This window comes from Erinaceus europaeus, chromosome 13 (assembly GCF_950295315.1).
Source record: "Erinaceus europaeus chromosome 13, mEriEur2.1, whole genome shotgun sequence".
Lineage (NCBI taxonomy): Eukaryota > Metazoa > Chordata > Mammalia > Eulipotyphla > Erinaceidae > Erinaceus > Erinaceus europaeus.
Genome location: NC_080174.1, coordinates 6,773,452 through 6,800,271, shown reverse-complemented (window position 1 = coordinate 6,800,271; position 26,820 = coordinate 6,773,452). Strand labels below are relative to the sequence as shown.

Below are 26,820 nucleotides of genomic sequence, written 5' to 3'. Positions count from 1 at the left end.
TGGGGAGCCAGAGACGACCCGAACTGCCCCTGCGGCTCCAGACAGACTATGACCCACACAGTCAACGACGGCCACCTCTCCAGATTCAAAGGAGGTCTCGAAACTTGACATCAGGCTCCACCTGACGCTGTTGACCGGCTGCGGAAGAAGGACAAACGCTAGAAGTGCAGTGCCAAGGAATGGACCCAGGGCCTCTCCCCTGGGTGACGGCGCCTCTGAGTAGCCCCTGGGGCCCAGGTGTTGTTCTCTCTTCACTTCAGAGTGAGAGGAGAGGAGAGACGCCATAGCCTCACGCGTGGTGACGTGTGTGTTCTTCCTGCTGAGTCAGTTCCCTGCCTTACTTAACTTGTTAACCTGGAACCAGAGCCGTGCTCCTTAATTAAAAAAAAATAATAATAATAATTCTACTTGATAGAACAGAGGGAAATTGAGGAGGAGGGGGGGCGGGAGACAGAGACCCCTGCAGCCCTGCCTCATCACCCGTGAAACTTTCCCCCTGCTGGTGGGGACCAGGGGCTCCAACCCAGGACCTTGTGCATAATACGTGCACTTAACCAAGTGCACCACTACCTAGCCCCCCACTTCCCCCCCTTTTTCTTCTTTTCTTAGCCAGAGCACTGCTCAGCTCTGGTTTATGGCGGTGCTGAGGATTGAACCTGGGGTCTTCAGTGCCTCAGGCCTGAGACTGTTTGCATAACCGTCATGCTATCTCCTCAGCCCGAGAGCTGTAATTTTGTAAAAGGCTTTGATTACTTTTATTTATTTTATACAAGAGACAAGTTGAGGAGGGGACGATAGAGAGGAAGAGAGACAGGAAAGACACCTGCAGACCTGCTGTAGTGCTCAAAAAGCTTCCCCGCTGAAGGTGGCGACCAGAGGCTTGAACCAGGCTGTTGTGGACTGTGCCACATGCACTCAACCAGACACTCCACCACCCGGCCCTGACTGGTTTGTGTGGCGCTTGGGAATAAACACAGGGCCTCACGCATGTGTAGTATCGTTGGGCAGCACCCTGGGTCTTTGCTTTGCTCTGTATTCTTGAACGAGAGAGAGAGAGAGAGAGAGAGAGAGAGAGAGAGACAGGGAAGAGGCCAATGAAATCGCTCTCTGGGGTAGTGCGGTGCCTTGCCATGAGCACGATTCAAGTCCAGGTCTGGAGGGGGCTTTGGTGTGGTGATTTCTTTCGCTCACTCCTGCCTTTTGCTCTGTCTGTCTGTGTCTCAACGAATCAGAAGATAATAATACCTCAAAATAAAAGTGAAGAGAGGAGAGGGAGAGACACAGGACAGAAACCACAACCCCACTAGCAGCCCTGCTTCCCATTCATGGAGCTCTCCTGGTGCTGTCCAGCTCCTACATACTTGACTTGAACCCAGGGCCACGTGCACCCTACTCCCAGGCCCTGGTGTGGGCCTTTGGGTCAGCGCGACCAAAGCACGTGTCTTCCAGGTTCTGATAAACTTTTCACTGTCGATGCAGGCTGCTGTGGAGACGGATGTAAGCGGACACACCCAGGGCTGCTTCAAGTCCCTTTATAAAGACCATCACCTAGTCTAGTTTTTTTTTTTCTTTAAGGTATAAAACTTGGCTTAAACTGTTGTCATAAACAGAAGTATCCACCCTCAGGATGCACTCGGTACAGAAGTATGGTTGGGCGTGGGTGGACAGAGAGCACAATGGTTATGCAGAGACTCTCCTGCCTGAAGCTCTGAAGTCTCAGGTTCAATCCTCTGCACCTCCATAAGCCAGAGCAGAGCAGTGCTCTGGTAAAATAATAATAGTAATAATATATATAAATATATATTATTATATGTATTATATATATGACTGTTTCTAAATAGATATCCTAATTGTGGGAAGACTCTGCCCTCTGCTGACACACAGATGCCTAGATGGGAAGCAGCGTGAGCGTGCGGTCTATGATGCCCTTGTGCTCCGAGGAGGCGTCAGCCCCACTGCCCCTGCTGCGGCGACGTGTCTGAGGTCCCACTCTCAGCAGGGTCCTGCTGGAATTCAGCCACCACACTCTCGGCTCACTTGGATTTCAACGCCTCCTCCCACTCAACAGCTGGCCTGGGGTTCTTGGGAATGCCTGGAAACACCGACTGCATTTTACTCCGGAAGTCTTTCATCTGAAAGGAGAGAAAATAATGTGGGTCACTGAAGGTTCAAAGCAGGGGATGGCTGGGGGCACAGCATCATGGTTCTGCAAAAGACTCTCCATGCCTGAGAAACCAAAGGTCCCAGGTTCAATCCCCAGCACCACCCTCTGCCAGAGCCGAGTAGGGTACTGGTGAACACACACACACACACACACACACACACACACACGATGACAAAGCAGGGGGGGAGAGGTGAACCTGATGGAGACGGATGGTGTTGATGACTGAATGAAGCTGGTGAGAAGAAAATTACCTCAGTCCAGGAGTTAATAAAGAATCACAAACTAGGATTTTTATTTTATGTGCCATTATGGGGAATCAAAGTTTTTTTTAATTATTTTATTTTACTATTATTATTTTGCCTCTAGGATTATCACTGGGGCTCAGTCCCAGCACTAAGCATCCACTGCTGTTTTTCCCATTTTGTTGCCCTTGCTGTGGCTGTTATTGTTGGTAGGATAGAAAGAAATCGAGAGAGGAGGGGAAGACAGAGGAGAAAAAGACCTGCTTCACCGCTTGTGAAGTGACCCTCCTGCAGGTGGGGTGCTGGGACTCGAACCAGAATCCTTCTGCCAGTCCTTGTGCTTTGTGCCACATGCGCTTAACCCGCTGCATTACCGCCCAGCCCCCTCTACATCAAAGGTTTAACCAGAAGAGCCCAGGAGTTAGAGCAGAGGGGAGATTGGAAAATATTCTGTTTTTATTAGTGATTTAATAATGATTTATAAGATTATATTCCACACCACTCCATCACCAAAGTTCTGAACCCCCATTCCCCCCCCACACACTAATAACCACCATAGTTCTCCCAAAGACTTAGATAGGGGCTGACACGTTTTTTAAAAAAAGATTTTACTTATTCACTAATGAGAAAGATAGGAGAGAGAGAGAAAGAACCAGCCATCACTCTGGTGCATGTGCTGCCAGGGACTGAACTCAGGACCTCATGCTTGAGAATCCAGTGCCTTAGCCACTGCGCCACCTCCCAGACCACAGTTGACACTTTTTCAAGTTTATGTATTTCAATTCTTTTTCAAGATTTATTTATTGAATACTTATTGAAGAGAGAGAGAATGTGAACCAGAGCATCACTCTGACACATGCAGTGGTGGGGATTGAACTCAGGACCTCATGCTTGAGAATCCAGTGTTTCATCCACAGTGCCAACTCCCAGGCTGCAAATTTTTAAATTTTAAATTATCTTTATTTATTGGATAGACAGCCAGAAATCAAGGAGCTGGGGGGAGATAGAGAGACACCTGCAGCCCTGCTTCACCACTCGCAAAGCTTTCCCCCTGCAGGTGGGGACTGGGGGAATCTAACCTGGGTCCTTGTGCACTGTAACACGTGTGCTCAGCCAGGTGCGCCACTGCCCAGTCTATTTTCAGTATTTCTTTTTTTTTTCTTTATTTTTATTTATTTATTGGATAGAGACAACCAGAAACAAAGAGGGGAGGGGGAGATAGAGAGGGAGCGAGACAGAGAGACACCTACAGCTCTGCTTCACCACTTATGAAGCTTTCTCCCTGCAGGTGGGGACCAGGGGCTGGAACCTGGGACCTCACACACTGTAACATGTGTGTTCAACCAGGTGCGCCACCACCTGGCCCTCTCAATTTTCAGTATTTCTATATTTCAATTTTCTATATTTCATGAGTGAAGTCACCCGGTACTTGTCCTTCACTTCCTTACCTCACTAAGCATAATCACCTCCAGTGCCATCCATTTTTGTCCCCAAGGTCACAATATAGTCTTTTTTTAATTGCTGAGAGGTGTTCCATTGAGTATATGTCCCTTAACGTCTTTGGGTTTTTTTGTATTTATATGACTCAAATGAGTGATTTTTATTCCGTTCTTAAAGGTTTCCCTCCCCCATTGTTACTCTTTTTTTTTTTTTTTTTGCTTCCAGGGGCTTGGTGCCTACACGATGAATCCACTGCTCCTGCAGGACATTTTCCCCACTTTATTGTCCTGTTGTTGTCATTGTTGTTGTCATTGCTGTTGTTGTTGGATAGGACAGAGAGGGGGAGAGAAAGATAGACACCTGCAGACCTGCTTCACCACCTGTGAAGCGGCTCCCCTGCAGGTGGGGAGCCGGGGGGGGGGGGGCCCTCAAGCCGAGATCCTTATGCTGGTCCTTGCACTTTGCACCATGTGCGCTTAACACGCTGGGCTACTGCCCAATCCCCTCCTCCTTCCTCTTTTAACGTATTTCTCATAGGGTTAAATATTTTAAGCATTTCCTTTTTTCACGTAAGATTTGAGATAGAGGATGAAAGAGAGAAACCAGGGCCCTGCTCTGGCACATGGCAGTGCTGGGAACCGAACCTGGGACTTTTGGAGCCTCTGACAAGCATGCAAGTCCTGTGCTCTGACACTGGGCTATCTCCCCAGCCCAGGCTGGGTGATGAGAATACCCAGTGTTACCCTGGGGCCCAGCTCCATGGCAGTTGGCTGTTGTCGGGGGGTTTCTGCATTAACACACAGGAGGTAGACGGCTTCACAGCAGAGTACCAGCTATGTGTTCTTTGGCCTTTTCCTTTTTTAAGAAAGGAGACATTGACAAAATCATAGGGTTGGGGGGGTACAACTCCACACAGTTCCCATCACCCAATCTCCATATCCCACCCTCTCCCCTGATAGCTTTCCTATTCTTTATCCCTCTGGGAGCATGGACCCAGGATCATTGTGGGTTGCAGAAGGTGGAAGGTCTGGCTTCTGTCATTGCTTCCCCACTGAACATGGGCGTTGGTTGACTGGTCGATCCATACTCCCAGTCTGCCTCTCTCTTTCCCTAGTAGGGTGGGTCTCTGTGGAAGCGGAGCTCCAGGACACATTGGTGGGGTACCTTTTTTATTTATTAGTGGTGGGGTTAGAACGATGTTCAGTTAGAAAGGGCTGATGATGAAAAAGCCTTTGGGTGTGGCGGCTATTATATTCTGAAGAGCCCGGGGACTCAGTTTCCTCACTTAAAATTGAAAACAAAAGGCTGGGGAGACAGCAACATGGTTCTGCAAGGCTCTCATACTTGAGGCTCCATGGTCCCAGGTTCAATTCTCAGCACCATCATCAGGCATAGCTGAGCAGGGCTGTATCTTTCTCTCCGCATCTTTTTTTTTTTTACAACCTTTTAAAAATATTACCCCTTTTGTTGTCCATTTTTTATTGATGCTATCGTGGTTGGATAGGACAGAGAGGGGGAGAGAATGACAGACACCTGCAGACCTGCTTCAGGGCCTGTGAAGCGACTCCCCTGCAGGTGGGGAGCCCGGGGCTCCAACCGGGATCCTTACTCCTGTCCTTGCTCTTTGCGCCACGTGCGCTTAACCCACTGCGCTACCGCCCGCCCCCGCCGCACCTCTTAGTAAAATAAACGAAAAAAGGCAAGGTCAAAAACAAAAAGCAAAAGCCCAGAATGAGATCCTGTTAGCTGGGCAGCAAATACAGCACCTGCCAGCTGAGCGCCCCTGCCTGCCGGCCGGGCCCTGTACCAGGTGGCTGGGTACCACGCAGAGACGAGGGCAGGGCAGCTCAGGTGGTAGGGTCCGAGGGCGAGCATGAAGCCGACAGCCTTTGCCTCTCTCTTTCTAGGTTACTGGCGCCATCACTGGGGCGGAAGGTGACTTCGGCTCCTCCGCAGCGCTCGGTGTCAGCGGCACACAGCCCGGCAGGGCCGCCCTGGGCTCCACGACCGCAGGGCAGTGGTGAGGCCGGCTGCAGGTGTCCGTCTACCTGCCCTCCTCGCTCAGCAGGAGAGAAAGGCAGCAAGACTCAGAAGCAAAGTCCCTCGCCGGCACCTTTCCGCCCTGGCTGCCGCGCTCCGTCACCGGGCCCTGCAGCTCTGCCCCACCGTGAGGCCAGGCACCTTCCGGGTGGCCCTGCGGGGCAGGGAAAGTGACGCTCTGCGGGTGGGGGAGCAGACAGACACACACACACACACACACACACTGTGCGAGTGGGGGCGCAGACGGACCGACAGACACACACTGTGCGAGTGGGGGAGCAGACGGACAGACACACACTGTGCGAGTGGGGGAGCAGACGGACCGACAGACAGACACAGTGCGAGTGGGGGAGCAGACAGACACACACACACACACAGACACACACTGTGCGAGTGGGGGAGCAGACGGACAGACACACACACACACTGTGCGATTGGGGGAGAAAACGGACCCACAGACAGACACAGTGCGAGTGGGGGAGCAGACAGACACACACACACTGTGCGGGTGGAGGCGCAGACGGACCGACAGACACACACACACACACTGTGCGGGTGGGGGCACAGACGGACCGACAGACACACACGGCACACACAGAGGGGCACGCGAGGCAGCCGGCAGGAAGAAATCTTTAATGGCAACAGCCAGAACTTTCGGGAAACCGCAACGACCTGGACCCCGAGGCTCGGCGAGTCGGCAGAGGCCGCGCGTGCGCGTCGAGGGGGGGGACGGGGGCCGCGGACGGACCGGCGGACACGCAGCCAGCCAGCCAGCCAACCGCACGGCCTCAGAAGCGCAGCTCCTTCTGCACGGCCCACAGCGTGTCCGCGCTCTTCCGCAGCCGCGCCCGCTCGTCGGGGCTGAGCCGGATCTTCACCAGGTCGGCCACGCCGCCGCCGCCCAGCACGCAGGGCAGGCTGAGGAACACGTCGGCCTCCACGCCGTACAGCCCGCGCGCCAGCGTGGACACCGGGTGCACGCGCCGCAGGTCGCGCAGCAGGCTCTCGGCCAGGTCGGCCACCGACAGCCCGATGGCCCACGACGTGTAGCCCTTGCCGCGGATCACCTCGTGGGCGCCGGCCACCACGTCGCGGTGCAGCTGCGCCCAGCGCGCCGGGTCCCCGCCCAGCGCCGCCAGCGGCTGCCCGGCCGCCTGCGCCCCGCTCCACACGGCCACGCTCGAGTCGCCGTGCTCGCCCAGCACCCAGCCCTGGCAGCTCTCGGCGTGCAGCCCCAGCCGCCGGCCCAGCAGGAAGCGGAGGCGCGCCGTGTCCAGGTTGCAGCCGCTGCCCAGCACGCGGGCGGGCGGCAGGCCGCTCAGGCGCCAGGCCGCGTAGGTCAGCACGTCCACCGGGTTGGACACGACGAGCAGCGTGCAGGCCGGGCTCAGGCGCACCGCGTCGGCCACCAGGCCGCGGAACACGGCCACGTTGCGCTGCAGCAGCGCCAGGCGCGACTCGCCCTCCCGCTGCCGGGCGCCGGCCGACAGCACCACCAGGCGGGAGCCGGCCGTGACGCTCAGGTCGCCGGCGCCCACCACGGCGGGCAGGCGGGCCAGGGCGGCGCCGTGCTGCAGGTCCAGCACCTCCGCCCGCACGCGCGCCGCGTCCAGGTCCGCCAGCGCCAGCTCGTCGCCCAGGCCCCGCAGCAGGATGCTCACGGCGCAGGCCATGCCCACCGCGCCCGCGCCCACCACCGACACCTTCGCGCGGGGCGCCGCCGGGGCCTGTGCGCACGGCTGCAGCAGCTCCGACCTGGCGTCCGTGCACAGGGCGGCCGCCGAAGCCCGGCGCCGCGCCCCGGGCGAGCGCAGGGCCGCCAGCAGTCGGCTCATGGAGACGGAGGTCGGGGCGCCTCGACGGTTAGACGGTTAGACGAGGGGAGGGTCAGAAACGGCGCATCCGCGAGGCTGGCCCGGGTCACGCGGCGGGCTGCTGGACACCCTCGGGCAGCTACTGCGTCTGCGCAAAAGCGGGCGCTCCAAGCGGCCCCCTGAGCCTGCGACTGCGACTGGGCAAGCGAAGCACCGGCAGGCTCAAGTCACGTGTCCTGGCCGAGGCTTCCACGTGGCGCCTCCGGGAGGTAAGTCTGGAAGGACCGGTGAGAATTGCCGAGCCAAAGGCTCCCGAACACCGGGCTCTTCTCACTTTTGAACACATGTGGCAGGCCAACCCAGACCTCTGGAATATGGGCTTACAATGCTTAGGGTGCAGGTCAAGTAAAAATGCCCTCGTCCCCCATGATGCACACATGGAAAAGTCCAGTTATCTGCAGGCCAGGCCAAAGCGAAGGACACAAGTCTCCCTGCACCCGCAGATCTGGGACTCCTGGTTCCTGCTGTATTCTGTTGGGAGACTTTTTGGAAAGGCTTTTTGGAAAGGCTTCCATGCCTGTATGTCACTCATGGTGACAGCTTTGGGAGGGGTCCGCTGGGAGCTCGCCTGACACCAGACTCTGAGGACAGGTTGCTGTTCTCGGGCCAAAGGAGAGCTTGCGATGGAGAATCCTGCTCAAAAATGACCCCTAAAACAAGATGCCTCAAATACTGGTGATACTGTAATCTTCTGTTAAAACAATTGTCTTGCATGTCCTTAAAATGGCATCTTTTTTTTTTTTTAAAGATTTTATTTATTCATAAGAAAGACATGCGGAGAGGGAAAGAACCAGACATCACTCTGGTAAATGTGCTGCCACGGACTGAACTCAGGACTTCATGCTTGAGAGTCCAATCAATGCCTTATCCACTGTGCCACCTCCCGGACCACTAAAATGGCAACTTTTCATCACAGCAGAAATCATGTTGTTGGTTAATGTAGTAAGACAAACTACTACCTAAAATCACAGGCTAGCTGTTGTCTTACTTCCCATGGCATTTTTCTTGTGTCTTAGGAACATCCTTTTTAAGTGTTTTAAGGACATTGTCGACTTTACATCTGATGACATATCTGCCCTGCTGAACTCAGTAAGACACAAATGTCTAAATAAAAATGGTGGCACTTGCTCCCCCTCTTTATAAGCAGAACTTTTGACCATGCAGTGGTTCCACATCTTCTTTCCTTGTTCTAAAAGAACAAAATGTTTCCTCTAGTGGGGCTCTTGGTTTACACAGACCCTTCATCATCAAGGAAGGGGAGGAGAGGTTAAGATTTAGAATAGGGATGCTTGAGAAAGTTAATCTTTACTTAGGACTTGAAAAATTGTTTTCATCTTTTTTGTAACCGAAATGCAGTACAAGACAAGAGGAACACTAAATGGATGAGCTGGTGAGGGGAAACCGAGCCAACAGTGGAGTTTCTGCAGTCCTGTTCGTGTCGCTTGTCTAATCGGATTTAGTCACAAATCCTGGGATAAGTGGAATGATAAGAGTATCACGTACATGATTTCTGTCTATGGTGGTGGCCAGGCTTATGGTAACCATTGATTGTTAAAAATTAGAATTTAAAGGGAGTCGGGCTGTAGCACAGTGGGTTAAGCGCAGGTGGCGCAAAGTGTAAGGACCTGTGTAAGGATCCCGGTTCGAGCCCCCAGCTCCCCACCTGCCAGGGAGTCGCTTCACAGGTGGTGGGTGAAGCAGGTCTGCAGGTGTCTTATCTTTCTCCCCCCCCCCCATTTCTTTCTGTTCTATCCAACACCGACAACAAAAATAACTACAACAATAAAACAAGGGCAACAAGAGAATAAATAAATAAAGTGTCTAATTCAAATTTTAAAACAAATTGGAATTTAAAAACTTAGATAAGGAGATTGCTCAGGGAAGAACACCAGGCCTACACACATAGTCTCAGCATAAGCCAGAGCTGAGCAGGTCTCTTGGTCTCATAAAAAAAAGTCTTTAAAAATCAATAAGAGAGATGATCTTTATTTAATGCTGGCTAGCATTTAGGGGGATTCTTTTCGAAGATCAACTTCTGATAGCTTTTATCCCAGTCATAACCTGAAATGTTTCCACCTGATGCCTGTCCCTATGATCATTCCTCTGACCAATCTAGTCATTTTCCAAGATAAGTGTTCTTGAGGATGAAATTCAAGGACATAAAGACTCTTAGCTAGATGGTTTCTTGCTATAGTAATTTTCTTCCTCTTCAGAAATAAAATATCTATGATAGCTGCCTCTTCAGTTCTTCCCGTTGACCGACGACTAAATCAATTGGGGTGGGGAGAACACTCTCCAAAATAATAAAAGACCTCAAACAAAGCAGTTTTTTCTAACTTAAAAAAAATTATTTTCCCTTTTGTTGCCCTTGTTGTTTTTTATTGTTGTAGTTATTACTGTTGTTACTGATGTCATCGTAGTTAGATAGGACGGAGAGAAATGGGAAGACAAAGAGGGTAAGACAAAGACAGACACCTGCAGATCTGCCTCACCGCCTGTGAAGCGACTCCCCTGCAGGTGGGGAGCCGGGGGCTTGAGCCCGGATCCTTACGCCACTCCTTGTGCTTTGTGCCACGTGCGCTTAACCCGCTGTGCTACCGCCGGACTCCCTACAAAGCAGTTTATTTGCAATAAATGTTAAGAAAAGGATGAACAAAGATGAAGAAATGTACTTGATCTTCAGAGCAGATCTGGGTCGCTCAAGGAAGTGTGATGCCAAATGTGGCAAGACGGTCACTAATGACCTCCTGTCTGGGGTGGCTCCGTATCCTTCTAAAATGGAAACCAGTCACTATTCCAAATGCAGCTCATTAGAGCTGCTGGGGGGGACTGGCCGTGATGCTGCTGGCGAGCCCACTAGGGAGGAAGCAGGAAGTGAAGAGGAGCAGCCGCACTGCACGTAGAAGGTTCAACTAAGGCTCCGCTTGGTCTCTGATGCCACCTCCCAACTCCAGAAAGCCTCTGCTAAAGTTGCAGGCCCTTTCTCCACTGTGATTCATCACAACTCAGTGTGATCACTTACAGACGCTCACTACGGAAGAGATCACCTTTCAGCCATCAGTACTTCCCTATCTTCAGACTCAGTGCATGTCTGTGGTGGAAAGGTCCTAGTAAATAACTACAGAACTGGGTTAACTAAAGTTTGGGGGCTCAGAGATGAGAATCCACCTGGTGATGAAATGAGAAGTGTATAGGCTCCTGGTGGACGCCCACTTCTCCATTCCAGCATCTGAGTGGCGGGCTCTGATGGTAGCCAACCTGCTCTCACCCTTACTGTCAACAATGACAGAACAGACACTGTTTGTAACTTGTGCTGCGCCCAGTGTGAAACTGCGAAAAGCTGGGTGCTTTGGGACGAGCGTGTGCAGGCCTGGTAGGAACCGGCCTGTAACCCGTTAACGTGAAATAAACGTAACTCCCTGCCCTCTGTGTGGCCTCAGGTCTCGCTCTTCGGTTACTTTTGAGCTGTACTACGGGATTACTTATTACAGCAGCAAAGCTTTGAAAATAGCGCCTGGTGTAGGTGCCCTACACCTTGCTTTCTTAGCAAGACCGACAGAAACATTTCAGGTGAAGTTCATGGCAGGCAAGAAGATTTGCTAGCTATGTCACGACCAGTCCTCACCTTCAGCAAGTCCGAGCAAACAGCAATTCCACAGTGCTGGAAACACAGCTAAGCAAGTGTGCAAGGACAGAACGTCTTCACCCCCCAAAGTTATTTAAGGTGCTGTGTTCTTTGCAGAGCTTTCAAAGACAATTAGCACTGGAAGCTCAATTTGAAAAAGGACGAAAAAAGCCGACGAGGAGGAGAAAAAGAATCAAGCAGTGTGACTATTATAAACTGGAACAGGCTCTAAACTCGCCAGGATGCAAGCAGAGGGCAGAATCATCTCAAGACTTCTGCGTGATGGGAAATTCCTAGTTTGTAAATTGTAGTTTTAAAGCAAAGTACTGCGCTGAGCAATTCTGTGGCTTAGAGGTGCTGAAGTCTATTTTCTTTTGCGATCCTCATGTAGGGGCCTTATACAACCCCGACTGTGAGAGTATTTTCCTTTGCCAGCAGTGCTGAGAGTGCTATGGGAAGGACAAAGACAGGGCCACACAGCTCTGTCTTCTGACTTGAATAAAGGGCTGATGTCCATTCAGAAAGCACACTGACTCCAGTTTTCCATTCATGCACTCAAGCACCGAAACACAGCCTGGCAAGCTCTACTGACAAACTACTAGAATCTCATTTTGTTATATATATATATATATATATATATATATATATAACAAAAAATATATATAGAACAATATATATATATATATATATAGAACAAAAAATATATATATATTTTCCCTTTTGTTGCCTTTGCTGTATTATTGTTGTGGTTATTATTGTTGTTGTTATTGATGTTGTCGTTGCTGGATAGGACAGAGAGAAATGGAGAGAGGAAGGGAAGACAGAGAGAGGGAGAGAAAGACAGACACCTGCAGACCTGCTTCACCACCTGTGAAGCGACTCCCCTACAGGTGGGGAGCCGGGGGCTCAAACCGGGATCCTTACGCCTGTCCTTACGCTTTGTACCACGTGTGCTTAATCTGCTGTGCTACTGCCTGGCTCCCCTCATTTTGTTCTTTAAAGACATTCTGTGAGGCGTGGGGTGGACAGCATGTTATGCAAATAGACGGTCATTCCTGAGCCTCTGAAGTCCCAGGTTCAATCCTCCACACCACCATAAGCCAGAGCTGAGCAGTGCTCTGGTAAGACATAATAAATAAATAAATCCATTCTGTGACACAGAATTTTGACGTGCTGTAAGAGAGATCAGCTTGCCCTCGTGATTAAAAAGGCAAAACAGCTGCCTGTGGCACAAGGCATGAAAAGCGAAGGCCTTCCAGCTCGCCAGTGCTATCTACTTCCGTCAGCCTGTGTTTCAACACCCCTAATCACATGTAGGAACCGGTGGCAGCTAACTACGGTTACAGACACTATGTGCACGGAGACTGGCTTATTGATTCACCCAATTTATGCTCTGCAGCTTGAGAAAGTAGCAGATTACTCAGCAACAACATGTTCTTAAAAAGCGAGCTGGGAAAGTTACGGGATATATACTCCACGGAATACTACTCTGCCATCAAAAATGATATTATGTCCCTGGGCCAAAAATGGATGGAACCTGAGGGGATGCTGCCTAGTGAAGTAAGTAGAGAAGAAAGACAGCTACCAGATGGTCTCACTCATGTGAAATCTAGAGATCAGATTTACATGAACTTGCCAGAAAAAAAAATCCAATCAAAACAAAATGAGCTACAGAAATATGCTTGTATATGTGGGAGTGATGTTCAGTTGAAGTCGAGTGTGAAAACTGGCAAAACAGCAACGCCAGCTTGTATAGGTAAAAAAAATTAGTTTGCCTCAAAGTCCCAGCTAGGCTGAGAAAAGGGTGGGGGGTGGTTAGCAAGTGTCAAGTGCAAAAGCCAGGACTCCAGTGACACCCCCCCACACACACACACCCCAAGTGCTGTTCACACTCTCCACAGGGCCCCTCCCTGCTTCTGCCCACTATACGGAGGGCAGCACCCTCCTCTGCAGCAGCCAGGAGCAGGCCCAGGTCAGGCCCAGAAGCCCAGTGTGTCTGCACATCCTGCCCGGCTCCCTCCCTCCCTGACTGCAAAGGCCACAACATGCAGATGGAGGTAGAGGGGACCCTGGAGACAGAGGCTGAAGCTCATTCCTGAGGGTCCTGCCTTCCCCAGAAGGGACCAGAGAGCTGGGGAGGCCGGGGCAGGCCAGGGCCTTAATATTTCTCTTTCTAGGGGTCTACATGGCTGCATGGCTTATACTTTCTTCTCCTTTTCTGTCCTTCCTTTCTCCCAATCAGTGCTTCTCCCTGAAACATGACTCTCTCTTTGTGGCTCCTCCATGGAGGAGTCTGTCTAGAGCCCCTGGAAGGGAGCTGGGAAGTGGCCCCAGTGAGCTGCCCCTCCCAACATATGCCAGTGGGGCTTTTGCAGATGAGACAACCACAGACAGACAGCAGCCTTCTTGTGGGTGGGTGCTAACGGGGAAGCAGGGGAGAGACCGCAGAGGGGCTCAGAGGGGCTCGGGAGCCATTTGCAGGAACGTGCACTTCATCCCCGAGGGAAGCGGAGGCCCACAGGCCGAGGTCTGACTTTGCCCAGCAGGTGCTAGGCTGGGCTGACCAGGGTGCAAGAGGGCAGAGAGAAGTAAGAGTAGGCGACGAAGGCAGGCCACTCTCTCTGGAGACCTTTTTGATGTTAGGAAGAAGGCAAGTGGAGAGGAGGAGGAGAACGACCTCGACTATCTAGAGGGGTTTCAGAGGTGGAAGAAGCCAGAGTCCAGCTCTAGATGTTACAGCAGAGGGAAAAACTGGCCACCAGCAAAGGCTGGGGGGGGGATGAGAGGTAGGTTGTGAAGGTGCTGGGACAGGAAGATGCCCCCAATTCTTAGGGCCGGGGGGAGGGGGCAGTGGTGCACCTGGTTGAGCACACGTGTTGCAATGTACAAGTTGTTGGGTTAGACCCACGGACCCCTACCTGCAGGGGGAAGCTTCTCTAGCTGGGAAACAAGTCTGCAGGTACCTGTCTCTTCCTCTCTAGCTCCCACTCCCCTCTTGCTATCTGGCCGTCTCTATCTATCAAATAGATAAAGATAATTTTTTCTTTTCTAATTCTTAGGGCGGTAACTACATGTGGATGGCGTCCCCAGAGTGGATGGAACCTGGGAAGGAGGGAAGCGAAAGGGGAAGGGCGGGAGGCACACGGAAGCCTGCGGCATCTCCCAGGAGGAAAGGACAGCCGAGAAGCAAACAGGATTGAGAACTTCCAGAAGGAGCCAGACGACAGAAGCCAGGATCTAGTCACACGGGCTGAGTGAATGGTTTAGCAGACTCTTCAGTTGGATAAAGTGAACCTCTGTTCAGCACAGTTAACACTGTGGGAGAAATGGCACATTAAGAAGAGACACACAGAGAGAGAGAGAGAGATTTCTTAAAAACTGTTAGGAATACCTCAGTAAGGGAGATGGAACTGCAGAGGACACGTGGCCTTGCAGGAGACTGGGAGCCGGTTCACATCAAGGTCTGTGTGCTTTTTCACAGAGGTTTAGGATGTTAGCTGGAGAATCACCAGTAACAGGTACCTTTTAAAATCAAATTTAAGGAGAAAGCAAGCAAGCATGCTCTGAGACTTTATTAGGGGACAACTGTCGGTGGGAGTCCAATTTCCTAAGCTCAGTGTTCTTCTTCTAGCGTTTGCCCTTCTTCCGTAGCCAGTCAACAGCGTCAGGTTGAGCCTGATGTAAAGTTTCGAGACCTCCTTTGAATCTGGAGAGGTGGCAGTCGTTGACTATGTGTAAGAGCCGAGAACAAAGGGAAAGAGACCCCCCCCAGGTGACATCAAGGACGGAGCTCCAGCCTGGCAGCAGGCGGGGGGAGGACATTCTTGAGGCGATTAAGCCTGATTTGTGGCAGCTGGGGGACAAGAGGGCTTTGATCATTGTGGCTTCAGAAAGTGCTGCGGTGGAGGGCTGTTTTATTCCTTCAAAGAAACTGGTGGGTTTTAAAAAGAGGATTCTCGGCAATATGCCAACACGCCCACACACACCCCATTCTAGGGACAGAAAAAAAAAGGAGGCAGGTTGGTCCCATCTCCTGCTTTCAACTGAGCTGGGCGGGCCACACTGCCGCCTCTCCCCACTGGGGGTCCAAGCGGCTCAGCACAGCCAACGGGCCCTGAGCAGCACTGAGGCGCAAGGCCAAGGCGCTTCCAGTTAATCCTGAAAGGATTCCTGGAAAACCTTTCTGGACGCCTAAGCTGTTTGAAGGCCTGAGAGGGCCTGACAGATGGAGCCGTCTCTGACAGTAACTGTCGGAGAGAGGGAGATAGGGAGCAAGGCAGGGCCCGAGGGAGAATCGGGAGGTCACCTGCTTCCTGGGGGGCAGAGGCTGGGAGGGGGCTTGGGGGGGCCCTGAGGTGAGACTGGGCGAGGGAGGGAGCAGGGAGGAAATGGCTGCTCAGAAGCACTTCCCGCGGATCACTGGCCAGGAGGCTCAGGTCAGTTTTGAACAGTGCCGAGAAGACTGGAGCAGTACGTGTACTTATTTCCTTCCTTAGGTTCCTTGGAGAGTCACAGGCTCTGAAGGGTTTTCCCACATGCTTTTATTGCAGGTGGGGCCCAAGCATTCCCTCCAGGATGTTTTCATCTGAGATGAATGAGTGAGGCAGGCCAGGGGCTGGGCCTCCCCACTCCCAGCTGTGGGGAGAGAGTAGGAAGACCCAGTCTGGCCCCTGGGGGTTTCTGCTCCATCTTACCCGTGAGTCTGAGAACCTGGGGCAATGACAGAGGAATGCGGGTGCCTAACACCAGACGTCAGAACGTGGCAGAACTGCAAGTGAGCAAAAAGCAGGCAGGAGAGAGACTGAAGTGTAAGAGGTCATGAGGCAGTTAGAGGGGACCCTGAGTCTCCACATACTGGTGACTGCTACCAAAGGCAGAGCTGGAGACAAGACTTTTATTAGAGAACAGCCAAGATGGCCCTAGAAGGGAAATATATATATATATCAAGTGGGAAGTCGGGCTGTAGCGCAGCGGATTAAGCGCAGGTGGCGCAAAGCGTAAGGACCGGCTGAAGGATCCCAGTTCGAATCCCCGGCTCCCCACCTGCAGGGGAGTCGCTTCATAGGCGGTGAAGCAGGTCTGCAGGTGTCTGTCTTTCTCTCCCCCTCTCTGTCTTCCCCTCCTCTCTCCATTTCTCTCTGTCCTATCCAATGACAAGGACATCAATAACCACAATAATGTTAAACAACAAGGGCAAACAAAGGGCAAATAAATAAAAATAAACAAAACTTTAAAAAAAATCAAGTGAAGGTTTCTTTGTTTGCATTTTTTGAGAGAGAGAGAGAGATACTTGAAATATTAATGTGTTCTGGGAGTCAGGCAGTAGCGCAGTGGGTTAAGTGTAGGTGGCGCAAAGTGCAAGGACCAGCGTAAGGATCCTGCAGGGAGGTCACTTCACAAGCAGTGAAGCAGGTCTGCAGTCTATCTTTCTCCCCCATCTTCCACTCCTCTCTCCATTTCTCTCTATCCTAAAAAATGAAAATAAAAAAGCTATGATATGTATATGTATTAATGTGTTGCTTTTAGAAGTGTTCTGGGCTTTTGAGAAAGCATCAACCTTTATCGGCAGAGGCAGCGGCTAGGTGGGCTGGAGAGACTCCAACCACAGATTAGTCCCGTAAAAGCCTTTACGGCAAGAGGGGCCTCAGAGACACGCAGAGGAGGAAGGAAGAGATTACTCCCCAGCTAACAGGCAAACATTTCAGGGTAGGAGAAGCCACTAATGGCAACAGAGTGAGGAAACGTGCGTGCACTGCCCAGCTTTCTCCTGGTTTGTATAAACTTTCTGGGTGGGCTGTTTAGCCACTGGAGCTGACACGGTTCTACAAGCAGTCTGACTCAACTATAACCTCTCCTGCCTCTGGGACAACTCCCTCCACCAAGGAGAGGAATGCCCTCCTTGTGTCTCTGCAGACTGGAAAAGACACTTCTTGGTGGTGTCTTCACTGTAGAAACTGGCCATCTGGATGCCGCCGGCAGGAGACGGGTTGTGTAAATTATGACGTACGGTAGTGTGCTGCGTAGCCATTTAAAGTGATGGAGGTTTAGATGCACAATTGTGCAGAGATGTCCCCATGGCTACTTAGTGAAAATGATTTCCAGAGCAGTAGGACAGCAGAACTGTTTACACAGGAACACAGCTATGGGAGAAATTCTAAACCAGGGGTGGGGAGAGAGAGCGAGCGAGAGAGAAAGAGAGTGTGTGTGAGTCTCGGGGGTTCTGACCCTGGAGTCATAAACAGCCTGTGAGCTAAGTCATCGGGTCTGATCCTGCCAAGGCAACTACATAAATCTAGGAGGTTTTGTTTGTTTGTTTTGTTTCCTCTTAGCAACATTAACTACTATTTTTTTAATATTTATTTATTCCCTTTTGCTGCCTTGCTGTTTTATTATTGTTGTTATTACTGATGTCGTTGTTGCTGGATTGGACAGAGAGAAATGGAGAGAGGAGGGGAAGACAGAAGGGGGAAAGATAGACCCCTGCAGACCTGCTTCACCGCCTGTGAAGTGACTCCCCTGCAGGTGGGGAGCCGGGGCTCAAACCAGGATCCTTATGCCGGTCCCTGCGCTTGGTGCCACCTGTGCTTAACCCACTGCACTACCACCCGACTCCCTGACTGCTCGTTTTTACGGTGATAATTGTGTATGGCTGTACTTGATATTATAAGTACCCAAATGGTCCCTGGTTGGAGAAAAGTCTCCCCACCCATTTTAAAAGCTTCTCCTTGCCGATTCCAGTTTAGTAAGGCCCTGTGACTTGTGCTTCCTTTTTTCCCTCTACTCTTCTACACTGGTCAAAACTACAAAGCCCACTTTCATTAAAAAGTAAACCCTAAACATATTTTTCCTTAATGAAAGAGAAAGGGAGTGAGCAGAGCTCTGGCACACGGTGCAGGGGATTGAAGCCAGGGCCTCACCTGAGCAAGCCACAGAGCCACTCCCCCTCTCTGGCCTCCACATGATTTTCTTTAAAAAATAATCACTTGTGGGAGTCGGCCGGTAGCGCAGCGGGTTAAGTGCACGTGGTGTAAAGCGCAAGGACCAGCCCCCGGCTCCCCACCTGCAGGGGAGTCACCTCGCAGGCGGTGAAGTAGGTCTGCAGGTGTCTGTCTTTCTCTCCCCCTCTCTGTCTTCCCCTCCTCTCTCCATTTCTCTCTGTCCTATCCAACAACGATGACATCAGTAAAGCAACAAAAGGGAATAAATAAATAAATATATTTTAAAAATCACTTGAGGGAGTCAGTCGGTAGCACAGTGGATTAAGTGCATGTGGCGCAAAGCACAAGGACCGGCGTAAGGTTCCCAGTTCGAGCCCCCGGCTCCCCACCTGCAGGGCAGGGTCACCTCACAAGCGGTGAAGCAGGTCTGCAGGTGTCTGTCTTCCCCTCCTCTCTCCATTTCTCTCTGTCCTATCCAACAATGACATCAACAACAACAATTATAACTACAACAGTAAAACAACAAGGACAACAAAAGGGAAAATAAATGAATAATAATAATAAAATCACTTGAGCCAGTGAGACAGCTCTCCCAGGAGGCACCTGCTTCCCCTGGGACAGCACATGGGAGGCGTCATGGTGACAGAAGAGTCTTTGCTGCTGTCCTCTCTCTCTCTCTCTCTCTTTCTCTCAACAATATGGTCTGAAGTGGCGGAGCCACGGGGAACACCAAAACTGGCCAAACAAATCCCTCTCACCTCATGGAGAAAGTAAAGCAAACCCGCAAACGAGCGCCGCTCTGTAAACTTCAGTCGCAAGAGCATCTAAAGTGAGGCTGGCAAAGACTGACTTCCTAGGTGAAGAAAAACGCAGTTGGCGGCCACCTTCCCCTCTCCCAGCACACACAGTGGCCTTGGGCAGCGGCTTGAGAATCTGCCCCTTCTGCCCCAGTCTGCTGGCCACCCAGGCAAGTTGAACTCTCTGTATACAGAGAGGAAAAAGTCACCTGTGGGTGACTATGGGAAGGTGATGACCACACCACTGTGCTCAGGGCCCAGTCTCCTGTGGACACGGGTCCGGCCGGCTCTCCTGGCCTGCATTCAGGCTTTGGAGTGTCCCGTCTCTCTGCCTGAGACACGCGGGAGAGAAGAACTCACTACCAGCACAGGCCCCGCAGGTTGGGAAATCTAGAAAGCCTCCAACTGCAGTCAATCCGAGTTTTAAAACAATGTATCCTTAAAAGTAATAAATTTTTCTCTTACTGCCACTAGGGTGATCACAGAGGCTCTGTGCCGGCACTATGAATCCACGGCTCCCAGCAGCCACTGTTTCCTTTTTAACTTTTTTTTCCTTACCCCCCCCCCCATTTACTTTGATAGGATAGAAGGAGAATCTGAGAGGGACGGGACAGCTACAGAGGAAGGGAGGAAGACACACCTGCAGCCCTGACACACTGTAACTCAGCCCAATGTACCACCGCCCGGGCCCTGTGAGCTCTCTTTCACGGCCTCTGCTCACATGACAGACCAGTGGGTACCGTGCAAGCTGGCACTGAGTATCAGATGCATCACACAGGCTCTGAGGAGAATGAAAGCCCTGAGTGTCAGGCAAAAGCAGGCAGGAAGCACAGCCCGGTCTGCACATCCCGGCACCGGCCAGCAGGTGTCGCTGGGAGCTCCGAGCAGACAGCGGCTCTCTGTGGCCGCCCCTAGAGGGCGCCCCTGTCCCGTGAACTGAGCCACACTGAAATTCAAGGCAGCCTTGACCCCAGACCCATCTTTACCTAAAATGATTATCCCGAGAATTCATCAGTGCACAGACCTGGCTGGTTTCCAGCCCGTATTTTCTGACCGCCTTTTTTCCCCCCCTGGTCACAGAGAGATGACGATTCCCAACAAGAGGCAGGAGACAAGGGTTAAAAAGGTGGCCAGCACTGGACTGCAGACAATCTCAGTGATGACTGAGTTTCTAAATGCAGTGCAGGATAACAAGAGGTGGATTTGCTTGGGAAGTCAGCCAGTGAGGCTTCAAACCCAAGCCTTCCACAGTAACAGCCCCTGGGAAGACTCCTGTCTGGCCCGCGAATAAACAAATCAATAAAGAAAACAGCCTTGAAAGATGCATCTTTAAAGAAAGGAAGGAAGAAAGATGCATGTCTGACCAAACATCACTGTCAGGGAAATCACGATGCATTTTTGCATAGAGAGAGTTTTTCCTGCCTTTTCCAACAACCCAACAGCAGTGGTTCATTATTCTGCAAGGCTTCTCGGTGTTGGAGATCTGTCCGCGGGCTCTACTGTGAGGGACAGTGCGAATCCTCTTTTTTAAAGACGTGATGCTCACTGACACGCCCATCATAATGTTAGGAGATGAGGCCCACACTGAAAATACTCAGAAGGATTTGCTGAGTTACCAAGAACCACCCAATGCCACTTAACTCCTCATCTGAGCCATGGGGGCAGAGATGGAAAAACATACAGATATATCTCCTAAGTTCTGAGGACCACCAGGTCCTGTAATTAAAGGAGAAAATGGCTGCCGGGGGTGGTGGATTCGCAGTGAAGGCACCAAGCCCCAGCAATAACCCTGGTGGCAATAAAAAATAAATAAATAAAATAAAAAAGGTTAGGTTCACTGCAGTTCCTACCAGCTGTTTAAAAAACAAACAAGACAAAATAACCCATGACCAAATGGCTCTGAACTCTAATTCCATCAAGACGCAGAGAGAGAAGAGGATAAAAGAAAGGACACTTAGTAGTAAAAGGTGGAGGTGTGACTTAGAAAGGAAGTGAAGGCAGGGTCATAGGGGAGAAAAGGTGACATATAGATATAGATATGAGTAGTCACAGAAATAATAGTCAACCCATATCTGTGACCTTGGGAGAACCACTATAGTTTCCAATGGAGGGACTGGGGACACAGAACTCTGGTGGTGGGAAGGGTGTGGAATTATACCCCTGTTATCTCATGATTTTGTAAATCAATTTTTTAAATATTTATTTATTCCTTTTTGTTGCCCTTATTGTTTTATTGTTGTAATTATTATTGTTGTTTTTGATGTCGTTGTTGAATAGGACAGAGAGAAATGAAGAGAGAAGGGGAAGACAGAGAGGAAGAGAGAAAGACAGACACCTGCAGACCTGCTTCACCACTTGTGAAGCGACTCCCTTGCAGGTGGGGAGCCGGGGGCTCGAACCAGGATCCTTAAGCCACCGGTCCTTGTGCTTTGTGCCACATGTGCTTAGCCTGACTCCCATAAATCAATCTTAAGTGACTAATAAAAAAAGAAAGAAGAAAAACAACCAATCATTCTGAATTTGTGACTTTTTTTTTTTTTTAGCTTGGAATATAAATTAAACACACAGGCTTCTTAGGCTTTTTTCCAATAACGGAAAATAACTTCATAATTTTAAAAACATTGTAAGGGTTTTACGAGTATACCTATGACATATGACAAGCAACATACTAAGTTGGTGATCTTATGGATCGAGGAGTGAACACCAGTTCATACAGAGCTGTGATGGATCTGTCATTTCTCATTGAAGATGCACCGAGTTCAGTTATTTGAGTTACTTCTCTGAGCTCCCAACAAAGAGAAGCTGCTTCTGCTATTCAGTCAGAATTTAGTCATGGGTCTCTGCCACCGATCCCCTGCCAGCTGACAAGCTGTCTGCACATCTGGCAGAGGCAGAATCATCACCCTACATCTGTCCAGGACAGACCACTAGTTACTCACGCTGTGGACGCCGAGGGCCTTGCAGATGGCGAAGCTGAGGACACCGACCCCACACCAGGCGTATAGGGAGCCCCAGCCCAGGGCTCGCAGGGCCAAGGAAGACCCGCTCTCCGGCAAGGCGGCGGTGGCCATGCTCCCCTGCAAGGAGACAGAAAGGCTGCGGTGAGTCCTCTGCATGGAAGTAGTAACCGTTAGGGCGACGCTAGCAGTTAATGACTCTGAGCAGATATACTGGGAAGCTGGGGCCACCTGAGGGTGTGTGTGTGTGTGTGTGTGTGTGTCTCTACAGTGGCAAGGTTTTGTTTCAATATCTGTTACATAGATGGACCTTTAAATAACCACTCTTTGTAGGGCTTCTGCCATGCTACAACATTAAAATAAGCAGGGTAGCAGATTATTTTAGATAAACTAGGGGCCGGGTGGTGGTGCACCTGGCTGAGCGCACGTTACGCACAAGGACCTGGGTTTGAGCCCCTGGTCCCCACCAGCAGGGGGTAAGCTTTGCAAGCGGTGAAGCAGGGCTGCAGGGGTCTGTCTTTCTCTCCTCCTCTCTGTCTTCCCCTCCTCTCTCCATTTCTCTCTGTCCTATCTGGCAGCGACATTAATAACAACAACAATAAAAAAAAAAGGCAACAGGGAAAATAAATAAATATTAAATATATATATATATATATATCGATGTAGATCTATATTTTTGCTGCTATTTTAGCCACACAGACATATACTGTGTACAGCCGGTTCTCTCCTGGCATTTTGCTTGCTCCCACAGCCTTTCTGAGACTGACATTTTCTATACAAATGCAAAATGTGTCTGCTGTCCTTTTTTTTTTTTTTTCTTCAATCTCACAGTCATACAGTTTTGTTGTTTTCGACGGGTTATGTTGTTTTCGCCGGGCTGGCTTCACAAGTGGGTAACAGACGACCAGGGACTCATGGTTGAGCTGTAGGCAGTATCTCTTTATTCATGCAGGATGCAGCACAATCTAAGACGAGCTAAGTAAAACTCAAAGTACAGTACTCTAAAACTCATAATGCTGTCTTTATATATACTTCCCAAGTAGGGTGGAAACAGGATGTGACATAGAGAGGGTGGAGAGAAAAGTGACTGGTGAAAATCAGGGTGTGATAAAGAAGGGATCAGGGTGTGACAAGGAGGGGGGGTGGAGCAAAAACATATCATGAAACAGTGGGGATTGAACCAATGCCCTGGAGGGAGGTGCTTGTTAACAGCGGTTATGTAAATAGAATGAAGTGGTTATGTAAATAGAATAGTGTTAAGCAGGGGGGATTTAAACCAAATGAAACAGAAGGGGTCTCATGCATACCAACACAGTTTCTTTGTTGTAGTTTTTTTTACTAGAGTCCTGCTCAACTCTGGCTTATGATGATGCCTGGGATAGAGCCTGGGTCCTCTGAGCCTCAGGCATGAGAGTCTTTCTGCAGAACTATTACCCTGTCTCCCCTGACTGAAAAGTGAATGTCTGTTTAGAACTTAGTCTTACTTCCAGCTGTCTCTCCTGAGACTCGGCCCGATGCATTCCAACAGGACATCTGGTAATGATGACACTTTCCTAAAACAGCAGTGAGGGTTGGCCTCATCCAAGTCAATCAGTTCCCAGCCCTTTAGGGTTGCAAGTTTAGTCTGTGTTATAATGAAAAGCAAGATTCCCAGGGTGGTGGACAGAAGTCTATTTAAGTAGCAAATTACTATTAAAAAAAAAAAAATTGAACAGCCTCCCAACATTTTAAGATAGAAATGCCTCAGGGTTGTATCAAGAATTAATTAACATCATTTTTCCCCCAGTGGTCTACAAGGCTCTGGGGTCCCTGAAGGCTGATTCAGATTTAAAGTTCTGCTGTGACTAGAGTATGCTCCAGATGTGTTTTCACTCTCGCTCACTCTCGCTCTGTTGACGCACAAGAAAGCACTTTGTTGAATCCTTGTAGGGGGAGGTGACCCATTCCAAGCCCCCAGTGGATGCCTGAAAAGCACACACAGTATCTGTCTCTAGATATACAGTGCCCCCCCCCCCATACGTGTATATCTTATAAGGTTATCACTGGGGCTTGGTGCCTGCACTATGAATCCACTGCTCCCGTGGCCATTTTTTTGAATTTTTGGATAAGACAGAGAGAAATGGAGAGAGGAGGGGAAGACTGAGATGAAGAGAGAAAGACAGACACCTGCAGACCTGCTTCACCACTTGTGAAGCAACCCCCTGCCGGTGGGGATCCAGGGGCTCGAACTGGGTTCCCTGCATGGCTCCTTGTGATTTGTACTATGTGCGCTTAACCCGGTACACCACTGCCTAGCTGCCCCAAGGTTTTAATTTGTACATTGGGCATTGTAAGGGACTATCAGTGACTAGTATGAAAACAGGACCATGACAGCAGTAGTCTACAATGAAAGCCATGTGAATGTCTTCTTTCTCAAAACATCTGATTGCAGGTAATGTTGCAGCTGCAGCTGCTAAAATAGAGAGAGCAGAAAGAGGTGAAGGGACTACTAAAGTGCTTCTGGAAATGAAAAAGACCGCTGATTAATTTGTAAACCTCATGAATCTACGGGCTGTGAAGAAGCTTATATCTTTGTTTTGTTTTAATGTATTTATTTTGGAAGCAGACAGGCAGAAACTGAGATGGAAAGGGGGGCCATAGAGGAGAGAGACAGACAGACACCTGCAGCCTTGCTTCACTGCTCATGAAGCTTCCCTCCCTGCAGGTGGGGACCAGGGGCTTGAAGCAGGGTCCTTGTGCATTATAACATGTGCGCTCAACCAGGTGTATCACTGTCTGGTCCTACAGGCTTACTTAAAAAAAAAAAAAATTTTATTAGTGATTTAATAATGATTAACAGGATTGTAAGATAACAGGGACACAATTCCACACAGTTCCCATCACCAGTCCCATGTCCCATCTCCTTTGTTGGATGCGTCCCTGTTCTTTATCTCTCTCTGGGAGCATAGACCAAAACTCTTTATGGGGTGCAGAAGGTGGGAGCTCTGGCTTCTGTAATTGCTTCTCCACTGGACATGGGCGTTGGCAGGTGGATCCATACTCCCTGTCTTTCCCTAGTGGGGTAGGGCTCTGGGGAGGTGGGATTGCAGGATATATTGGTGAGGTTGTCTGCCCACCGAAGTCACTTCTTAAAGCAGTAGGAAAGACTGGCCTTGTCTACTTTCCCTATGCAAACCAGCTGTCACTTATTTGTGAAAGGCAACAAAGTTATGAAGGGACATGGGTACCACAGACCTTACTGAACCACTCCGGACTCCTCTTCTTCGCCAATGACAGCGTTGTGACGAATCCTGCCAACATCCCAGCGGCAGCAACAGTACCAAGGAAGATTCCACCTGTCAGGTTTGGGAAAGAGGGAGTGGAGGGTGAGAAGAGATCAAAGAAGAAGGGAGCAAAGAGTTAAAAAAAAACAAACACAGTGGTCCGGGAGGTGGCATAGTGGATAAGACATTGGACTCTCAAGCATGAGGTCCTGGGTTCAATCCCCGGCAGCACATGTACCAGTGTGATATCTGGTTCTTTCTCACTCTCCACCTATCTGTCTCATAAATAAATAAAATATTTAAAAAAAAATAAAAAAAACACAAGCCAGTTTCCGGTACAACATAAATTACATCTAAAGTGTCTTGTGAAAAGTCGAGAAACTAAGCAACTCTGGTCAATGGCAAGCGGCAGCAGGTGTGAAATCTGTGGGACCTCTCGCCCTCCGGGTCCTCCCGTCACGCTAAAGCATCCAACCACAGTGCAGAGACCAGGCAGAGTAGGGTCTCTGACTCCCCTTCCCCAAAGCAGCGGAGTGAATTTTCTCCAGGGAGAAGAAAAGAAATCTTTCTGAGGGTTAAGAAAAACAAGATACCAAAGACACTGCAGAAAGGGTGGGGCAGTTTGGCGCTGACAGAATAGCCCAGGGGAGATCCCAGTCCAAGAAATAGCGAAACTCGGGGGAGACCCCAAACCCTAGGGGAATAACCTCACCCTGGAGAGACCCCATTCTTGGGAGACTCCAACCCCGAGAAGACCCATCGCTAGGGAGGCCCTAAGCCCTTAGAAAAATGCACCCGTCCCCGAGAGACCCCCATACCCAGGGGGGACCCCGGCTCTGGAGAGACCCCCAACCTCAAGGAGACCCCAGCCGATACCCACCCATAGGCGATCATGGCCCTGCAGTGACTCTAGCCCTAGGGTGACCCCCAACCCTGGAGAAACCCCGTTCCCAGGGAGACTCTGGTCCTGTAGAGAGCCCCCAGCCCCCCCCCAGGAGACCCTAAGGAAATCCCCCCACATTGGAGAGACCCAAGTGACCCCGAAGATACCCCACTCACAGGGAGACCCCAATCCACAGGGGCGGCGGCCCTGGGAAGACCCCAACCCCAAGGAGATCACAGCCCTGGAGAGACCCCCAATCCAGGGAGATCACAGCACCGGGGAGACCCCAATCTCACCCAGGGCAGACCCCGGCCATGGGGAGACCCCCACCCAAGCGCGATCCCGGCCCGGGACACCCCAACCTCACTCCCCACCCCAGGGCTCGAGGACGCGGCGTGTGTGCGCGATCGCCGCCCCGGACCCCGCGGGCTGCCCCGCCGCCGCTGCTCGCCTTTAACCAGGAAGAGCCGGTCCTCCGCGGCCTGAGCCTCCAGCCCCGGGGCCCTCCGCTCCCCGCCCGCGCCCGCCATGTTTAAAAGTCTGTCCCAGCGCGTGCGGAAGCAACGCGCTCCGGCTGGAAAGTAGGCGAGACAGAGG

At 50.7% G+C, this 26,820-nt stretch overlaps 2 protein-coding genes across 2 annotated transcripts; both read right to left on the bottom strand.

Annotated features, from left to right (window-relative positions):
* Positions 1 to 1,516: 1,516 nt before the first annotated feature.
* On the bottom strand, positions 1,517 to 26,820 carry TMEM242 (transmembrane protein 242). The gene is made up of 4 exons (XM_007516737.3): positions 26,675 to 26,820; positions 25,312 to 25,412; positions 22,060 to 22,197; positions 1,517 to 2,132 (listed from the first exon to the last, which is right to left on the bottom strand). Exons 1-4 carry the CDS (start codon positions 26,751 to 26,753, stop codon positions 2,034 to 2,036), a joined length of 417 nt encoding a protein of 138 aa, XP_007516799.1. The 5' UTR covers positions 26,754 to 26,820; the 3' UTR covers positions 1,517 to 2,033.
* LOC132542458 (L-lactate dehydrogenase A chain-like) lies at positions 6,675 to 7,721 on the bottom strand. Its single transcript, XM_060205055.1, has one exon. The coding sequence runs from the start codon at positions 7,719 to 7,721 to the stop codon at positions 6,675 to 6,677; it is 1,047 nt and encodes a 348-aa protein (XP_060061038.1).